Source organism: Merops nubicus, unplaced genomic scaffold (assembly GCF_000691845.1).
Source record: "Merops nubicus isolate BGI_N331 unplaced genomic scaffold, ASM69184v1 scaffold4071, whole genome shotgun sequence".
Lineage (NCBI taxonomy): Eukaryota > Metazoa > Chordata > Aves > Coraciiformes > Meropidae > Merops > Merops nubicus.
In genome coordinates this window covers 72,621-92,389 of record NW_008590119.1, presented here as the reverse complement: position 1 = coordinate 92,389, position 19,769 = coordinate 72,621, and the positions used below count along the sequence as shown (strand labels likewise).

At 38.1% G+C, this 19,769-nt stretch overlaps 1 protein-coding gene across 3 annotated transcripts in view; it reads right to left on the bottom strand.

Annotated features, from left to right (window-relative positions):
* The window catches only part of SORBS2 (sorbin and SH3 domain containing 2), an 82,505-nt gene extending 64,442 nt beyond the window's left edge, over nt 1–18,063 (bottom strand). For 2 of the 3 annotated variants that reach the window (XM_008949795.1, XM_008949796.1), the window contains exons 1-3: nt 9,552–9,612; nt 7,932–7,958; nt 6,758–6,882 (exon numbers count right to left, since the gene is read on the bottom strand). In XM_008949795.1, the coding sequence (XP_008948043.1) occupies nt 6,758–6,882; nt 7,932–7,958; nt 9,552–9,612 (213 nt within the window). Of the gene's footprint in view, nt 1–6,757; nt 6,883–7,931; nt 7,959–9,551; nt 9,645–18,053 lie in introns of those variants that run through there. The other variant, XM_008949792.1, reaches the window with a different exon arrangement.
* Between the last annotated feature and the right edge of the window lie 1,706 nt (nt 18,064–19,769).

Below are 19,769 nucleotides of genomic sequence, written 5' to 3'. Positions count from 1 at the left end.
ATCTCCAGGCAAAGACATAAACCAGAAGATCATAATGCAATTATGGGGCAGAGCCAATATGAAGCTCTGAAGTTCTTGAGAAAAGATATTCTCTCAGTGTCCTCAGAAGAAAAGTTACATATGACTGAGCCAAAATATGTAAATTGATTTCTAAATTGTTAAAAGAACAGGAAATTTCAGACACTTGAGAAACCTCATAAGCCTTCTGGCTTTGAACTGAGAAGGTTGCCAGCATGCTTAAGAAAAAGTATGGACAACACAAGAACAGAAATTCAGGGTGCATCCAGAGAGCTAGTGAAACTGAGTTCTTAAAGAATTAAATACATTGTGTTTGGCAAATAATAGCTGATTTCATCAAGTCAAATTCTTATAAAGAACATAAAATTACCATTCTTACAACATGGGTAGAAGGAATGCATCAATTCTAGGTACTGATCTATAACATGTAGTTTCTCAGCTTCGTAGAGTGAAACTTGAATGTTCTGACAAAACAGTGTTATAGGTACAAACATTACTCTGGGCAAGAGTGGCTGAATTGGTGATTTAAAATAGTATTATTTTTGAAAACCGATTACACCATTTGAAAAACACTGAGTGTCAGTAAACTCTAAACAAATATGTTTGGCTACTACTAATTCATATTTTTCACTGTGATGAAAAATATGAGGACGAGTCTGAATGCATTCCAGAAGACTTAATACCAGTTCCATTCAGTATGCTTCAGATTAGGTTTGTTATTGTTATAGGCCAAGAAATACTAGCAGAAGTCAGGCAGATTAAACGCCAAACAAGTACTTGATCAATTAGAATGATGAAAAACTGGTTAGACTACACAGTTATCTCGGGTTGTGGAGCAACGCTTGAGAGAGAGAGATAAATGTCATCACAGTCCTGAAGTGAACTGAAGGTCCCAAGCGCAGCTTTCTGCTGGTTCTTAGAAACGTACACCTTCCATCCAACAGTAGAATGTCAGGCCTGAAGAATGGTTGCTACCTAATTCACATGAAGTAGACATGTGACCCTGATATGGGTTCCAAAACCAGTCATCTATAATTTTAATGCAAGATCTGTGGGGATTGGTGCGAGATTACTAATGACACCAAAGTGCTGGCCTTGCTTCAACGGTCAAGACACAGATAAGGAGACTCAGAGGTAAGTGAATAAACTTGGTTTGTTAATACATAGCAGAGTTTAGTAGTCAACAATCAAATTACACGCTTGCACAAATGGGTAAAAATACCTCTGTTTTGAATTGTTAAAAGCTGATGTCAAAATCTCCAAACTGATGCTGCAAGTTATATTCCTATGTTCATTGTTACTACCTAGTTCTTTTATTCTAAACTCAGTATAAGGAGGTGGAGTTCAACCCTTGTGCAAAACCATGCTAGTGATACAGAACTTAAAAATGAAAATTATATGCTCAGTTTTCTTTGCTCGCCATCTGGCCCCTTCTACATCATTCAATGTATTGTCAATACCTAAAAGACAGTAACAGATAAATGGATTCAGAAAAATTTTTTTTAATTCCAGGCTTATTTTCCTTGGTTTCCTTATCTACAGTTATAAGGCAGGCAAAAGAAACTTTCATAAGCATCTAGTATAGCAGTTTTTATTCCTCGACGACACCAGGACTAAACCAAGCATTCACTCGTGTGGTATTCAAACAGGACAAATTTTTTGCATCCTCGCTTCTAGAGAGCAGTATCTAGGACAAGAAGGCACTTATGAACCCAGGGACAAAACGAATACGGAAACACCAGGTGTTCAAGATGCCGCTGAGAATTCTTCATCATTTCAAACTTTTTCTTTTAAGAAATTTGGACAACAGATTTTACCTCCATTGGTCTCACACTAACAAATACTAATTTCACTGTTGAAATAGATTAGATTTCTTCTCTGCAGTATGGTAACAGAGCAGCATAATCTCTTGAGACCATAATAATATAAACAAACTAATACTGAATAACTCAAATGCTTCACTTTCCATTTACAGTTTTAAGGGGTTTAACCTTTCTTTGTGTAGGAGAGTTTACAAAATGTCACTTGTTGAGTCATATCACACTTCTGCTTGCTCCTAAAGTTGCAGCAGAAAAACTCTGAAATGAAGCACGAATAGGGTCACAAACAATAAAAGATACTTTTAAAAATACTGCAAAATTGTTGTGCTTTAACTTGGACCACACAAACTCTCTCTTAGCCATATTCTTCCATGCTTCGTGACCTAATATAGTTGTACATGTTCTCTACACACATAGGTACTCATTCACCACCTCTTAAGAAGGGATGATTAGCCAGTTTTACCTCATTTTTCTCCATATACACAAAACCAGATACAGTGGGAGTGTTTTGACAGTGCTCTTCTAAATGTATCTGTTTTTTGAGAATTTCTGTGTAATCTTTGAATATTGCTGGTGGGCAATCTAGGTGGCATCCTATTCTACAGTCTGAGAATATCCCTAGAGGATACAGTTTAACATAACAACCTACCATCTGCCAATACAAAAGCATTTCGACTGCTGTACAAAGTCCTGCAAATCTAAAACAATTTTAAAAAGGAAAATACTACCATGCATAGTATACCGAAAGTTAGTCTACATTAAAGAAATTGTGAACTTCAAAAATACTATGAAATACAGTGCTAAAGGGGAATCAATTATTTGGGATTAGTTGGAACAGTTCCAAGATTTCAACCAGAGAACTGAGTCAGAAAATATTTTTTTTTTTACATAGAGCTGTAGCTTTTATTTGTCACTACAGTCCATGGCATCTTGGCTTTGGGACCTCACTTGATGCAGAACTTTATATCACTTCATGTGCTGATTTGTACTCTAGTTTTAGGTGTGTATTTTAACACAGAACTAGCAAAACCCACTGGCTCCATGACTTGACTGTGATGCCAGATATACCTCTTCATACTAATGTTTAGAATTTATATCAAAGTTGAACATCAGGGAAGATGTCAGCTGAATTTTGCAGGCAAGAGATCAACAAATGGATGCAGTTTGAAAAGCTGGCTACATTCCTTAAGGATCCCTGAGATCAATTAAAATTGCATTCAAAGAAACCTGGTTGCCAAATTTCTCATCATTCTTCCCACACATTAAAAGCAAGAAGGCAGAAAAATAAGTGTAGAATTGCCAAACAAGTCACAGCTACTCTTCCGACTTTTGTCAGCTCATAGTAAAACTAAAACAGATTCTAAACTAAAAAGAAATTGCAAAATGTGTTTTGACTTTTAAAATTCTAAAAAGAAAAGTAGCTAGAAAATAAATATTTTTAGTCATTCTCATTAGAGCTTGAGCATTATTCTGGATCACAAAAAAAGGTATTTCCACTAATTCTTGATAGCAGGCATAAAATTATCTTCTGTTTGAGACACTTTGGTTTATCTGAGCATATATAATGCATCATATTGCTAACAGGAGGAGCAACTATTTTTAAGTGAAAAGAAAACACAGATGCTGCATCAGTTGTACTGGCCACACCTGTACCTGTTCTACTGTCTGGCCATATGCCTTAATGCCCATATTTAAAAGGCCTGCAAGCCTGCCTCACATAATCGTCATACCTACCTTATCTACCAGAAAAAACTTCTGCTCAGCCTTCATTACGGTCTGACATGACTTCTTTACTGTAACTCTTCCTTGAACTGATTTGGTTCTACTTGACAAAAATCACTAAGTAGCACATTGGTTCTTCTCAAGGGTAAAGCAACTTGTCCTTCCCCAAATGTTCTAAATTTTGTGTAGCCTAATAGAAAGGTTTAAGATGATAGTTTTGTCTCTAATCTTGAGAAGGGCAAATGTGATTAACTCTTCTGTGCTCCTATTTATTAATGGAATTAATTCAAAAGGAGCACTGCAAATTGTTGCTACATATTTTCACAAAGCTTTGTTTTGATCAAAATTTTTATTTGGGAGTTGAAGGGAAGAACTGACACATTACAACTCGTAAAACTCTCCTGTAGCTAATGCAGATACTTGTGGCTTCCAGAGTAAAGACCTGATTGAACATGATGCCCAAACAACTACAGTTTGAGAAAGCAGATGCATTACTCCTATTGACAACAGGGCTGACAATGGACTGACAAGTTTGCAAGGTTGTGCTGTATTTATTTCAGAGTAACCCCACTGATTTCTGCAAAACTAAATGAACACAAATATGCCACAATGGGATCCTTGCCGAGACAAAACTTTGTGGCAGATATTCCTAGACCCAGAGCAGTCCCTACCTCCAGCTGAAGGGCTTTTAAACTCAGATAAACTGGTATATTGGTAGATGTACTAGAACAATTAACTTCTTTTAAATAGAAAAATCTTACCATTACTAGGTAAAGCAGAGTAGACATGACAAAGTTTATTCAGAGCTCTCTTTTTGCCCAGTATGTATTTGCTGCTGCTTTATTACTCCCAGGCTTATTTTATTTGACTCACTTACTTTTAGAATGGTGACAAACCCTGCTCAGACTCCTCTGGTCCCATACTGTGTCCTTAATTCTACCATTTCTTCTAGATGGGATCAGTAGAATTAACAAAGAAATTTCATCTTAGTAGGCACAGGGTGCAGGTGAAACAGAGGGACTGTAAAGTTCAGTACCCTGTGATGCTTCCTGGTCATTGACAAAAGACTTTATCAACCTATTTTCTTTAAAAAGTGCTGTTGCACAGCAGACACAGGAGACAGCAGTGACTAGCCTTGCAGAAAGCACTGACTGACAAAATGTATTTTCTGGTGGCCCTAGCAAACTGGCAGAGCTGAATTTGTATAATCCTCCCCAACTCATTTTCTATCCATACTTGATCCTTCCAGCACCTATGGCAGCATAATGCTTTAAATGGAACCCTATCTAGGTAAAGCCACTTAAGCAGATGCATCACCTACAATTCACTGATTTCCTGTTGTGCATTTACACTCCATAAAGTGTTCACAAAGGAGCAAAGAAGTCTACCTTCCAGCTCAGCTGGATTAGTTGTTTGTTTTTTTTTTTTTTTTTTCTTCAATACCCTTCAAAAAAATCCAGGCTTTGTTCAGTTCTGTTTTGATTCGTGTGACAGGTAGTTTTACCCAGGAAACATAAGGTCTAACTTTGATAATGTAAGTATAGATAAACAGACGGTTGTTAAGTGATTCATGAATGATCTAAAACAAAAGATGGAAAAATTAAATATACCACATGGCACTCTGCAGCCTGTGAAGAAGGAAGAACTGTAGATTTTTGTCCCAAATCCTTTGAAGACATCTTTGAGGTGTCTGGAGAAATACTAGGTGGATGTTCTTGGATTTCAGGCTCTGCTTTTTTGTCAGGGATGGGAGCTATCTGAATGGAAAGAGACGCTGTGTGTATCTCAGGCAGGGGGTTACAGGCAGGTGAGACAGGCCTTTGTGGAAATACTGGCACTTCAACAGGCTTGAGCTGTTGCTGTGTATTACAATGAATGCTACTCGCTGGGTCACGTGTTCGGGTTAATTTCAGGGTAGATACCTTACGTTTTTGAGACTGTTGCTTTTGGCCTTGACGGAGAGTAGTACCACTACCAGCTACTGTGCTTGCGTCTGCACTGGAGATTGAGGTTAGTGGTTTAATGATTTGTTGTGCATAGGACACACTTGTGTTAGATATTTGAGAAGACATGGTCTGCTGGACAGACTTCTCGTTAGTGTAAGAGGCAGTATCGGTGGGAAGCTGTGCAGCTGGAATTGTTGTTACTGCCTGGAGATTAATTTCCTTCTTGCAATTAGTCACTCTTGCTTTCTGAAAACTTTCTTTTCTAGGGGGTGGCAGAGGTGCCTTATTTGCCAAAAGCATCCACACACAGCAAAATAACATTGAAGAAGAAACAAAAAGAAAGTAAATGTTAGCAGGAGATACAACTCAGTTTGACTTTTATCTTTAAATAAAGGAACTAGCAATTTAAGGGGCTTTATCCCAACATTGCTCAATTCAATAGACAATCGAATTGGTCAGGTTCCCACCACCTTTTGCTGTGCAGGGCTGTACAGCTTGTGTTTAGAAAGCCACATATTCCATTTCATTTGCTCAGAGTAAACTGGGATCAGAAGGAAGCCCACAATAGTCCATTTTCTTTAAAAAAATATTTCTTACACTGAATGTGAATTATTACTGTGAAATTGTTCAGATATGTAAATAATTTCCAAAATTTCCAGAATCTTAGATAACAAGCTATTATTCACAGGTAACACATAACATATAAAACACACAGAGCCTCAAACCTTTGAATTAACATAGTAGCAGAGACAGTATTGGTGGTGTTATGTTGATTTTTTTTTGAGATATATATGTTTCCAAGTAAAGTTTTTTTTCAGTGCATTCTAATTATATTCTTCTGCAAAATGGGTAGAAACATTGTCTACCTTATCATTAATGAACCTTTATCCTCAGATATTATTTTGATGACTGATGCATTTCTCTAAGTGTAAAATATTAATAAATACTCTTTGAAGTCTGGGAACACTCCTGGAAAGCTTTTATTTGTGCATGACCTACTTTTATTTAGCTGGTTGTCTTGTTCATTGAAAGCAATTTCTGGTAATTAACCTGGAAGCACGTATTCTATGTGGAGTGTATTTTATCTATGCAGTAAAACAGTTTGTAATGGTCCATATGAACAGGGGATTCACACTGTCTGGAAGACATCAGGAAAATGTTCCATAGAGGTATCCCATCTATATACGCTATTCTCCTAGAACAACCCCAACACGAATGCCAGAGCAAGAAACTTGGTGTGTTCAGTTTTACCTGAGTTGGTGATTTTTTATCCTGCAGATTTGGCCGCACGCTCCTAAACCCTTTTGCTGTAAGAGACGAACTGCAGGCATCTCCATTCAGAGTCTCTCTACTTCCATCATTGTAAGATCTCCAAGCTTTTGTTTAAAAAAAATGAAAATTGAAAAAGAAAAACCATTTTTGTGAAAAAAGAATCAAACTTTTTTTTTTTTGGTGATCAGTAGATCTCTGTTACTGCTATCATCATACCAACCCAGCTATTACACAAACTGTGGAAAAGTTTAGCTGCTACACAACTGACAATGCTGCTGTTATCATCATGGAAGTTATAAGAAAAGGGCTAAAGTTGCCACTTTATAAAATATTTAGAAAATTCAAGCACTGACAATAATGCTGGTAGCAGTTAGATAACTCCCCACAACATTGGACTATGGATTTTAACCTTGGAAGTCCTTTTAAGATATTGGTGCTTCAGCTTTTGTATAAAACAGGCTGAAGTACTTTCACAGATTTCATTCTTGAACTTCACAGCTGTGTTGGATTTTGAAAAACCTCCCAGTTCACATAGTTGGTCATGGCAGTTTCACCAAAGTTCATCACAACACCTGATTAGTTGCTCCAATAATTCATTTTATTTCCAAATCTGAATGGCACTTTGGATTTCCAACCAACCATGTTTTCTCTCTATCCTCAGAACTGAAAAGCCCTCAAGGCATTGTCCAAACATAGCGGGAGATACTATCCTGCCTCAACAGGATATATTAAAAAAATCTATAGCTTCAAAGCTATAGATTTGAAGGCAAAATATTGAAAGAGCCTGGGAAAAGTAACACATTATGTCAGCAGGCTGCTAAGTGTGGTGGGCAGAACTTCCAATCCTGTGTAAGGGACTAAAAATGAAATAGAAAGTGCTACTGAAGCTAAAGGTGGCAAATTAGCAGTCCGTATTCTCCCACACAATTCATTTTCTGACAACATATACTGTGTTATAAGAAACACTGCTTTCAAATGAGACCTGAATTTGAGGTATTAATCACTTGCAATTATTATTACAATTACAGTGGTGTTTTCCTTAAAGAATGTGGATGTATAGAACACTGAAATCAAATAAATGGAAGATTGTTAAAAAATCATTCACTTATTACAGTGTTACACTGATGCATACATAACACAGTGTTTTATTTACCTGAATCTGTAGACTGAGAATCAGACCCTGAAAAAGAAACATCCAACATTAATTTGCATTAGAAATGAAAACATGATGACACAACTTGAAAAATATATAGGAGTCTTTTTGTTCAGTTACCTACTTCCCTCCCCTTTTTACCTAAGTCCACCTCAGAATATTAGACCATAGATAACTGTAATGCTCACTGCACAAGTTCTACAGAAGGCTATAGGGTGCTGAAAGTTAGTTACTTAATTAATCACTGCTATTTCAGACAGCCAATAATAAACAAACATTTGCTGTGCTTTTTTTCCCCCAGTAAATACTGTGATATATTATCATCTAAAATCTAGGTATCAGTCATTCCTTTCAGATGAGCTGGAAAGGTTTAATTCAAAACCGAGAAAGATGCCTACAGATCCTGCCAGGATCTTCTCCTCCCCTCACACCAGAAAGTGTGATGATTTCTTCACTGCATCAAAGCAAAACACAGAAACTGATACACACATACTGCCAGCACAGAACAGATTTTAAATTCTGGTAGTGTTGGGCGGTACTTGTAGATATATTAGTGTTTTTCCTCCTAAAGAAACTAAAATGATGACATCTCTAAACAAATTTAAAAGATTTTGAATGTGCAATAATTATAGTACTAAAAGCACTCCTTATAATTAATTTCAAGTGCAACAAAGCGAGACATTAAAAAGCTTGTACTACACATTTAAATGATAAAAATTGTTAAGAACGGTTACAAAAAAATAAGAACCTGATGTTTTCTTAAATTTACATACACACAGTAATCCAAATAACACTTCCACTATCCTTACAAGCAGTAGGAACCACATTTTTAATTTGTTTCATAAATCCTAACAGTTCTTACTCCTGGGGATTAGTGTTATATTTGAAAAGATCTACAAAACAAAGACTTTATCTTGCAACTGTTTTCTTGCTCATTCTTTATTCAGCCTCCTATATTACACTTGTCTGGTGTGAACACAGCATCTTCAGATTGGTGTAAATTAGTCTACACCATCTGAGATTCTTCACTGATTTATATATACTGACTTAATTTTGTAAAACCAGACATGAATATTGCTGAGAAGCAGCTCTGCCTGTCTGTTGGCAGAATACTCTGCATGTTTTTATTGTTTTAAACATTTTTAGGAGATGTTTCTAATGTTCCTAAACACTTTAGGAAAACAGGCTTGATAAATGATTTTTGTAAACGTAATATGGTTTCTGATGATCATTTTAAAACAGCATTCAGATTTTTTTTCCTTTGAGAACAGTTTTTAAAGCAAGTTGCAATAAACAAAACCTATTTTTTCCTGCTATGTTATCTTGATAAAAAGAAAAAAAAATAGGGGACACGAGACCCAAAACTTATACTAAAGGCAAAATTAATTTATAAATAACTGATTTTTCTTAAATCTTCCTAATTTTTTTGATTAGTGGCTACTAAGCCTAGGCAAAGAGAAATTAAGACTATTTTTTAAAAGAGCACTGTTGGAGTAACAGACCTGTCAGTGGAACAGAAAATATGGTTACACTTCCCTCCATGAAGAGTAATATTGCAGGAATGCACAGCACCACAGAAAAGCGATTCAGGAGCAGTATCTCACTGGTTAGTGGTTATACCTGAGGCCAATAGGTTTGGAGAACTCTGAACTCTCTTCACAGCTGTTAATGTGACAGACATTGCAGCACGTTTGCGAGCACACCCACCGCTATCTGGAAGCACAAAACAATAGACAGCAGCCCCAGACAAAAGGAGCAAGCACATGCAACATATCACACTGTGAGACAGGCCAAACATACATTAAAATAAGCATGCAGTTAGGCAACTGCTGCAGGAATGTGTAAATGTGCAACTTTCGCAGATTAGCAGAATACATAAAATTTCACAAGCTTCGCAACAATAAACCTCTCAGAAAATAAGTCAAGAAAGCAATATTTAATACTTAATCCGCTAGGGAAATATATACATTCTATTACCTGAAAGAGTGCTCAGTTATAGCTAATTAGTAAAAACAAACAACTAATCAAGATGAAGGATTAAGCATTCCAGAGTAATATTAATCAATAATCTGAACTATAAAGTCGGTTCAATGTATGCACTAGAAAGACATGATTCATAAACTAAGCTCAGCTGACAAAGTGCTTTTTTTGGGATCCTTTAAGGTCAAGAAAGAGAATTACTAAGGATGGTATATTGTTTTGTTTAAGCAGAACATCCTTGTTCTTCCTCTCCCCCTTCTTTAACCAAAGATAAAAAAACCTATGTCTGGAACCCAGTTTCTGAGGGAATGACTAGACATCTAAAACCATTCTGAACAACCAGGAATGAAAAAAAATCTTTCTTCTGGATCTTGCATGACTCTTTCCTTACTCTCTGCTCCTCTCTTATTGGAGCTGTCACACTATTTTACAAATACTTTGTTGTTATTAGAAGGTAGTTTTCATGCAACTTAGCTTTTTAGCAATTTTATCATAGTTGTAAACAAGTTAATAAATATTCGGATTATATTTAATTAAAATATTTTTCCACTCCTCACTATAATAATTTAAATTTTCATATTTGATATTACTGAAATTAAATATAGGGCCCTACTGAAGTCAAGAAGAACCACAACTACTATAGAGGCCTACAGCCTATTAGTAGAAAGTATTTGCCATGATAGCAGTAATTTCAGCCACGGAGAAATCTTTAACCTCCATTAAGAAGGAGAAGCAAGCTCCTGGTATTTCTTCACTCATTCCAATATTCCTCCAAAACAGCCCAGCCCTCTGGCCACCGGTTTTGCAGGTTATGTGTTAAGTAGTTGTTAAGGTTGACAAACATCAGTGGCACTGCCCCAGGTGTAAGCACTTCCAAAGATTTATTGCCAATTCCAAGACTCAAGGCAAAAGGCCAAACGAATTCAGTCAGCAGTAGTTGAAAGCAATGCACTATCCACGATTAATTATCAGCGTTGTACATGTGAAACAAAGACGGTAGCTATCAAATCTGCACATTTTCCATCCTTCTATCCCCTCCCCTTTCCCCAACATACACCGGAAGTCATTCCAGGGAGATCTGATGATGTGTTGATTTTGAGGTTCTTTTCTTATCCAAATACTGGCAGACACTGACAGCATACTTTATTTGATGAATACAAGCTGACAGACAAACAATTCTGTTATACTGTCGCATCTTTTATACAAAGTGATGTTTTACTTGTATTTTTACAAGAGCTACCTTCCTGAATTTCAGGATAGAGAAACTTGAAGTGGGAGGAAAGACAACAAGGAAGCTAACTACAAATATTCCATCATTGTAACTTCAAGAAATTCTGCTTCGAGTTAATCTTTAATGTAACTGAACTAAGTCAGAGTTTTATACTTAGTGGACCCATTATCTAGCAAAGTGTTTGACACAGCTTCATACAAGATAGCTAAAACAAATGTAAATGACTACATACATATATGCATACAACATTTATCCCTACATAAAGAAGCCCATATGCAAGCCTGTGCCTGCAATAACCTTCTAAGTATCTGTACAAAATGAGAGTGAATTAGCACTCAATTACCATATTGAGCTGTGCAAAACTTCTAATAACACGCGAATGTGTGTAGGCAAGCACATGTTTATGCCTGATGGACTCCATCGTCCCACCTTTGTTCAGGCCAGGCTCCCATTAAGTCAAGGGCATCATATCTGAATAAGGATCAGAAGAACCTACATGCTGCCTCAAAAAAAGCAGTTTTCAAACTGCTTCCCTTATCTGCACGGCCTTACACAGTTGAATTTCAAGAGGCTTACTCCAGCCTGTGTTCCTTTTCATAGTTCCACCAAATTTCCAGCAAATACTAACTATATTCACCCAGGTTCCTGAAGTCCAAATAACACCAAAAAGCTCTAAGTCGAGAGAACAGAAAATTCAAAAATAGTAAGGGAGACTGAATTAATGATAATCTGCTCATTGCATTTGCAAACTCTAAGCAATTAACTTGGCACAGCTTTTAATGAACAAATGAGGATATATGAGAAATCTATACAGAATGTATGCATATAAATATAAAAATGAAATGCACCTAAATATGGATACACATACACGGAATTCTTTATGCTTTTGACATGACAAATTCTTTAGGAGTGAGAGTCCTATGTTCCTAGGTATTGTTTTAACACTGAAGCAATGGAGACTTGAATCAGCTAAGGTCTGCAGGCAACAATAGAATACAAAGTTGAGCAATAATTCATAATGAAAACAGCTGCCTAAAATGCAAATGCAGCTCAGATAAGGACTTAGCATAGTTGGTGCCTAGATAATATTTCACAAGCCCTGTTTACTCCTATCAAATCAGGAAAGGACAAATAAGCATCCTCATCAAGTATTACAGAAAATGAAGGAGACAGGAGAGGTAAGGATTATCTGAAGAGACCCATTTCAGCTCTATGTTGTAGAGCAAGGGCAATATAGGGATGAACACCTGAATGCTAGGATCAGTGTTGCAGACCTACCTTTAATGAGAGAAAAAGAAAGAACTACCCACTGCCTGGAAAAGACAGGCTAGGTCATGGCTTGCCCTCCAGATAGGATGATGTGTGTATTTGTGTGTATACCCTAACCCTCTCTGCATGCTCTCTTCCTCATTACCTCACCATTCAGCTCCTCTCCCTCTGCCAGCTCCCCTCATACAGTTTTTCTTTTCAGCCTTTCTCCATTCCTCACATCTCCTCACTTCTTTCTCTATCCCTCCCATAATTCTGTTTCTCTCCATAAATAATTACTTTAACCCTTTCCTTCTAAATCCACCATCTCAGCAACTGCTCCCACTACAGACAGCATTACCCTCAGTGAGCTATTTGCCAAACACTCTATTGATCTGTTCCTGCTCAAAAGCAGAATGGAGCCAATTCAGAACACCACTGTTTTCACTTAGGAACACAGGCTGGTTTTTATTTTTAAAGATTGTTTCAGATAGTTGGTAAAAGCAGTGGCATAAACCAAGCTGGTGAAGACAACCTCTTGTGAAGAGGTGAGAGACAGTAGCCAGGGGGCAGGAAATTTTTATTAAGCTGTTACAGCTCAAAGAAAAGAAAAATGGCCCCCAAACATTTCCTGATCATTATTCAGAGAAACACGGTGGTTGGAAAGGACCTTGAAAATCATTGAGTCCAACCATTATCTAACTTCACAATGCCACTTCTACACCATATTCCTAAGCACCCTATTTAGATGGCTTTTAAATACTTCTGGGGATGGCGATTCAACCACTTCCCTGGGAAGCCTGTTCCAGTGTTTGATCACCCTTTTGGTGTAGAAGTTTTTCCTAACATCTAACCTAAACCTCCCCTTGTGTAACTTAATACCATTCCCTTCTGTCTTGTCAGTTGTAGGAAGAGGCCCAACCTGCCTCCCTACAACCTGCTTTCAGGTAGTTGTAGAGAGCAATACGGTCATGCTCAGCCTCATCTTCTTCAAGCTAAACAACCCCAGTTCCCTCAGCTGTTCCTCATAAGACTTATCCTCAAGACTCTTCACCAGCTTTCTTGCACTCCTTTGCACCTTCTCTAGAACCTCAAAGTCCTTCTCGTACAATGGTGCCCGAAACTGAACACAGTACTCAAGGTGCAGTCTCACCAGGGCCGAGTACAGCAGGACAATCACTTCTCTAGTCCTGCTGATTACACTATTACTATAGTACAGCCCAGGATATTACACTATTCCTGGTACAGCCCAGGATACTATTGGCCTTCTTGGCCACCTGGGTACACTGCTGGCTTGTGTTCAGTCAGCTTTCAATCAACATGCCCAGGTCCCTTTCTGCTGAGCAGCTTTCCAGCCACTCCTCCCCAAATCTAGAGCTTGGCATGGGGTTGCTGCTGCCCAAGTGCAGGACTCAGCACTTGGCCCTGTTAAAGCTCATACAGCTGACCACAGCCTATCCGTCCAGCCTGCCCAGGTCCCTCTGAAGGGCCTCCCTGCCCTACACCCACCTAACACACCCACCTAACTTGGTGTCACCTGCAAACTTACTGAGGGTGCTTTCAATCTCCTCCTCAAGATCACTGATAAAGATGTTAGAGAGGAGCAGCCCCAGCCCTGAGCCCTGGGGACACCGCCTGTGACCAGCCCCACTCCCCACCACTCCCTGGGCCCGGCCACCCAGCCACTGTGCGACCCAGCGGAGTATGCGCCCAGCTGGGCCCAGGGCAGGCAGTGCTGTGATGGGAATGCGTGGGGCACAGGATCAAAGGCCTTACTAAAGTCGAGACAAGCAACATCCACAGCCTCTCCCTCATCCACCAGGCGGGTCACCCTGTCAGAAAAGGAGATGAGGTTTGTTAAGCAGGACCCGCCCTTCATGAACCCATGCTAACTGAGCCTGATGGCCTGGTTACCCTGTAGATGTTGCATTTTGGCACTTAAGATGATCTGCTCCATGACTTTTCCTGGCACTGAGGTCAGACTGACAGGTCTGTAGTTCCTGGGATCCTCCTTCCTGCCCTTCTATCCACCATACTTATGAATAGTATCATTTTCCCCTTTGTCTACAGAGTGAATTCAAGTGTAGAAGTCTTTAGTCCAGGGATTCTTACTCCATATTTGCATTCTGGCCTTCGAAGGCAAATACATAGTGCTGGATCCAACAGACCAAGACAGACAAAGCTGCTGCCTCTCCATGTCTCCAGGTCTAGCCAGTGGTGAGCCTGGAGATGTCCCATCAGACACATGTGCAAGAGCACACACATACACCACATGCAGACATGGCTGGCCACACAGGTCACACTCAGAGCACTCACACCAACACAGATGGCACAATGCCCTCACCCCCCCTCCCCTCTCTGCTTGAGCAGGATGAAGGTCCATTAGTGAGAATACACATGCATACATGTACAAGGTGGATCCTTTCAGCAACTGGGCTCAGACACTGAGTCTGCCATCCATTCCATGCCTGGACCCCAGGGCTGAGGCTCTCTTGGGACAGTCCTAGGAGAGGCCTGGACAAGGGAGGCCCTTGGGCTTCCCTTTGCACCTTAAGTCCTTAATTTGGGTTCCTGCCTGCCCCTGTGCTCCTCTAGGCTTTGATGGCTCCTGTGATTGACCTGGGAGCAGCCTGGCAGGGTGGGCAATTATTTGGGCTTCCCCTCCTGCCACTGTTTCTCTGAGCTCCTTTGTGATTGTGCAGACAAGAGTGTATCATGTAACCTAATATTGACCACACAGGTGAAGTTACTGTTACTTGGTTCTTTGATGTTGCTAAATTACAACAAACAATGATCTAAAAAGTAACTTTTTTTGTTTTGGTTGAATGCCTCAGATATTCAAGCCCACCTAATTTGGTTTAGTGATCTAAAAGTGGCTTCACAATCTATTCAGGAACTCTGCAGGGACCCAAGAATTTCTATTCTTATCTCCCAGACAAAATGTAAGAGATTAGGTCATGTGACGACTTCCATTAACAAACAAAAATCTGCAGTCTTCCAGAACTGAATACTTTTTCACTCCTGGCTTATGGGCTTCACCTAATGCAAACAACTAACTTGTTTAATAGTTTTAAAATTAGATGCATTTATCAAGAATTATCTATATGAAACTCAGACAAAATATTTATGTATAGACACTAAGAATCTGTTCTAGCATATTAACTTGTATTTGTTCACTATTCCTCAATGCAACTACCTTTCCCCCAATATCAGCTATGCATGCACTTATGTAGATTGAACAATAAGCACATTTATCCCGTGTTTTAATCTTATGTGAGTGTGACGAGCACCTCAGGTTTCCTGTGACTTAGTTTTTCAAAATGCCTCCACCAAATTAATGACGTTTATCAAATCTGTGGAGTACTTGAAAACCTGTTGATGAAAATCCATATATAGTTAAAAATAGGATTCCATTGATGACTGCTTAGTCTGTATTTAAAAAGGCACACATTCGATTAGACTACTATTTTTAAATTATGACAGCATTTGACACCAAAAGGAATTATGAGCCAAAGTACCTTTGGTACTTCTGAAAACCTCTCCAGTATCTTACTTCTGTTTCTTTGCTTTTACAAACATGTTTCATTACTTTATGCTGTTGAATTTTCCTTCCTAACATGTAGTACAGAATTAACATCAAATGCTAAAAAATCCCTCCCATATATGGTAGACTATTGAAAACCAAAGCTCTTCAAAACATTTTCCCTGTAGACAAAAATATCTGCTGCAGGGTTTGGTGAGACAGACTGCCAAGTCTGCAGCCAGGAACATTGGATTAGAGGAGCTCACTCTAAGCAGTAGATTTACTTTTTGTTTCTAAAGCTGCATATTGCTGGCTTTGCCACTTCAGCAGTTACTGTCATCAAAGTGCTCATTTATCTGCAGGAGTAATTACCGAAAATTTTTAAAACAAGCTAGTGGCAAATTCATAGAATCACGATACCCTTAGGTATACCCCAGGATCCCACCTAAGGATTTCAGGTGTGTTCAGGTCTTTTAACACTGTTTTCAAGGCTCCTGTGTGATCAGAAGACTCTCAACCCCCAACAGAAGTCATTCCGCCACACAGACTACTTAAATCTTATGTCTATTTCTCATGAGAATTTCTAGCTTACATGAAAAATCTTAGTACAACATGCAGCAGTCATACTTCGGAGCTGCAGTAGCAAACACTGTCACTTTAACCCCTCTATCCACATTTTTCAAAGCAGAGTGTATAAAATTATGTCTGTCATACGACTTTAACTCACATGATTGCAATGCACAATGTAATCATAGTCAAATGGATGATAATTAGCTGTGCTAGCTCTGAAATATCAGCTCTATGAAACAGCAGTATTTCAGTAATACCTTAATTACACAGACTAGCATGTTTAGAAAAGACAACTTCACTAAAAATGCATGACGGTAGGACAAATTGCAAGTAGTATTTCCATAAATGAAAACCACATCACCCTGATTAGCATCTGTAAAATAGTTAAGAACAACCAAAACTCTGGAGAAAAAAATCCATAAACTCAACTGAGAAATTTTACTGCTCTTGCTTATTACACTTACAAATGTAGTGGTTCCAAGTGACTCAACACATTTTAACTTCGTATTAAAAAATCTGCCCAAGAACCTGGACCTACGGAGTTCCATTTATTGTCTGGGACAACAGGAAATCAGGAAGCTTGATTAATGCAGTGGTCTAGAAGGTGGCAATCTATACCATGGAAAAGCTAAACCTTTTGATTTAGTGCATGTTGCTGAAACATGCAAACTAGGTAGTTCGGGTCGTCAGGTCCCATATTACCCGTTTTTCTTATTTCAAGTTGTCATGTCAGTTGTCACGGTGCAGTGCTACAGTCAGCGATAAAACGAACTGATTTGGAAAGGATGGACATGTCAATCCTTGTGTCACAGTTCATCCACAAAACAGACAGTTCACCTATGCAGTATAAAGAGTTGACTGCAACTGAAAACTTACACTTGACACAAGTGAGGCTGGGACTTCACTAGTCTGCTTTCAAGAGGCCTGTTTCCACTTCCAGCAAAACCAGCAGCACTCTTTATTGACTTTAATGATTTGTGAGGAAATATAAGTATGTTGTCACAGACCATGAAGAAAACTTCTACAGCGTACTCAGTTGGTCAATAGATCTATCACAGCAACTTCAGAGAAAACACAAATCCCTAAACGTACAAAACAGTGATCCTCATCTCGTTGTGCAAATGTAGCTAATAATACAAGCTAGTATTTGTATGCCCCTTAATTTAATGACTGGAGAGAATGAAAACAAGGCATTTTTAAAGCATACGCATTTTGTTAGGAAAATGTGAAGCTTTAACACCACTTTTCCATAGCTGTTATATCCTCATACTACACATTCTAACATAAAACATACACATACAAACCTTATATTTATAACTTAAACACAGAGAGCTAAACATGCATGTATTTCACATATCCATATATACCCATACATAGAAAAACATGCATGGAAATTTTATATATGGAACCAAATGCACATAAGCAGACATACTATTACAATGTCTTGCTTAATTTGAGTTCAGCACCAAGTAAGTAGCATTTGTTCATGAAAATTCAAATAAATTTAGGACCTTCTCTGCTTATAAAACAACACATAAGAGTACAGAAAAACCTCACTGAAGCAGCATACCTGTGTTCATTTTGACACTGGAAGATTTGCTATAAAAGTCTTCAGATTTCCTGTGGAAAATAAAATGATCTATTAATTTGCACAAGACAAGAATATGTGGTAGAAAATGGCAGCAAGACTTCTTGAGGGGTGGGGTGGGGTGGAGAATCACTGTGATAGAATTGACAGTCCTATTTTAACACAGCTTTAATTAAATTGGTACTGCTTGTCCTTCCAAAGTTAAAGATGAGCTGTTGCTTCCATTATAAGCTACTCTATTTCCAAGTGTTTAGTATCTCTGTTGTAAGCATTTGCTCTGGGATAAAAAAAAAATAATGATTGACTTTTGGTCTTGAAACTATAAACCAAACGTTACTCCTGTACAGGAATGCAGAAATATTTTGAAAGGCTGCTTAGAAGCTTTGTTCACTCCTTTGTGCAAAGAGAAAGATAAAAAAGAGTAGATGTCTCAAATTATTTTTGAAGGAGCCAAAGTTACCATGTCTTTTTCACCAGTTTACAAGCAGGAGATGCAGCTGTTTTCATTGAGTAATTTAACATACACCATATTTAACTATACAATATGTAGTTACAATAGTATGTAACTACTGTAACAATGTAATATAGCTTCAATAAATAAAATATATAAACTGCTTGACTTCTTGGAGCAAGTTGGAAGGTATGCATGAGAAACTTTTTTTATAATGTGAGACTCAATATACTAATTAATAGAAGCAAACAAAATACTGAAACAGAATTCCAGTTCAACTCAACAGGAACCCTGAATTAAGCGCTGAGGTAACATGTATTTTGCTGTATTCTCTTGTATTCATAATGAGGACAGATTCTCCACTGCTTGAAAAACTTACTGTTTTTCACATACTGTCTGCTCTTAGTCATTTTGTGACAAAAAAGATGCAGGTTAAAATTCTTGAAAACTTCGGAAATAGATACGTGGCAGTGAATAAAGTTTTAGTACATTCTTTTCATGCTGCAGCTATCAGCAAACTACCCCTAAGTATTTCTGAAAGATGTTTTAAAAAATTAAGTAAAATTTTATTTTACTAATTTTTTAATAAATTGCCTTTTACCGAAATTTTGGATTTATGTAACGGAATATTCTTGAAGCCTCAAATTCCTAAGTGTTTTCAGGCTGCTAGAGGAGACACCATTTTCAAGCCTTCTTTTAGTTTGGAACTGAATCATTGATGGTACCGCACGCAAGCCACGAAATGCAACACGATATTTATTTTCAGACTCAACAAGTACAGAACTCTTGGAACACTGCAGAGCCAAAACGATTTCTAGCAGGTGGCTTCAATATATTTACATAAAGCATATTTAACTCTTACTTAACTTGTAACAGAGAACACTCAGTTTTAGCACTACTGCTTAGTCCTTCTAAGAATTTTTCTACCTGAAAAGCTCAGGTTGCATTGCTGATGCTGAGCAAGGGAATGCATGCAGATCATTAACATTTCCACATTAATCTCATTTTGCTGAGGAAAAAATTAGCCTTGCATACCTGAAAAGTATGCATGTAAATGCTACCTTTTCACTAAGTATGTAATACATATTGCTGTGTTATTTCTTGATAACTCCCTATATTTCTTGGTAACCCTACAAAGATTACCTCAGCTCAACAATACTTTGCATACAGAGAGGATACTGAAAAAACTTGTGGGAATCTTATTGAAACCTGCTCTATTTTCTCCAAGAGGCCCTGAAAGCTAGTTG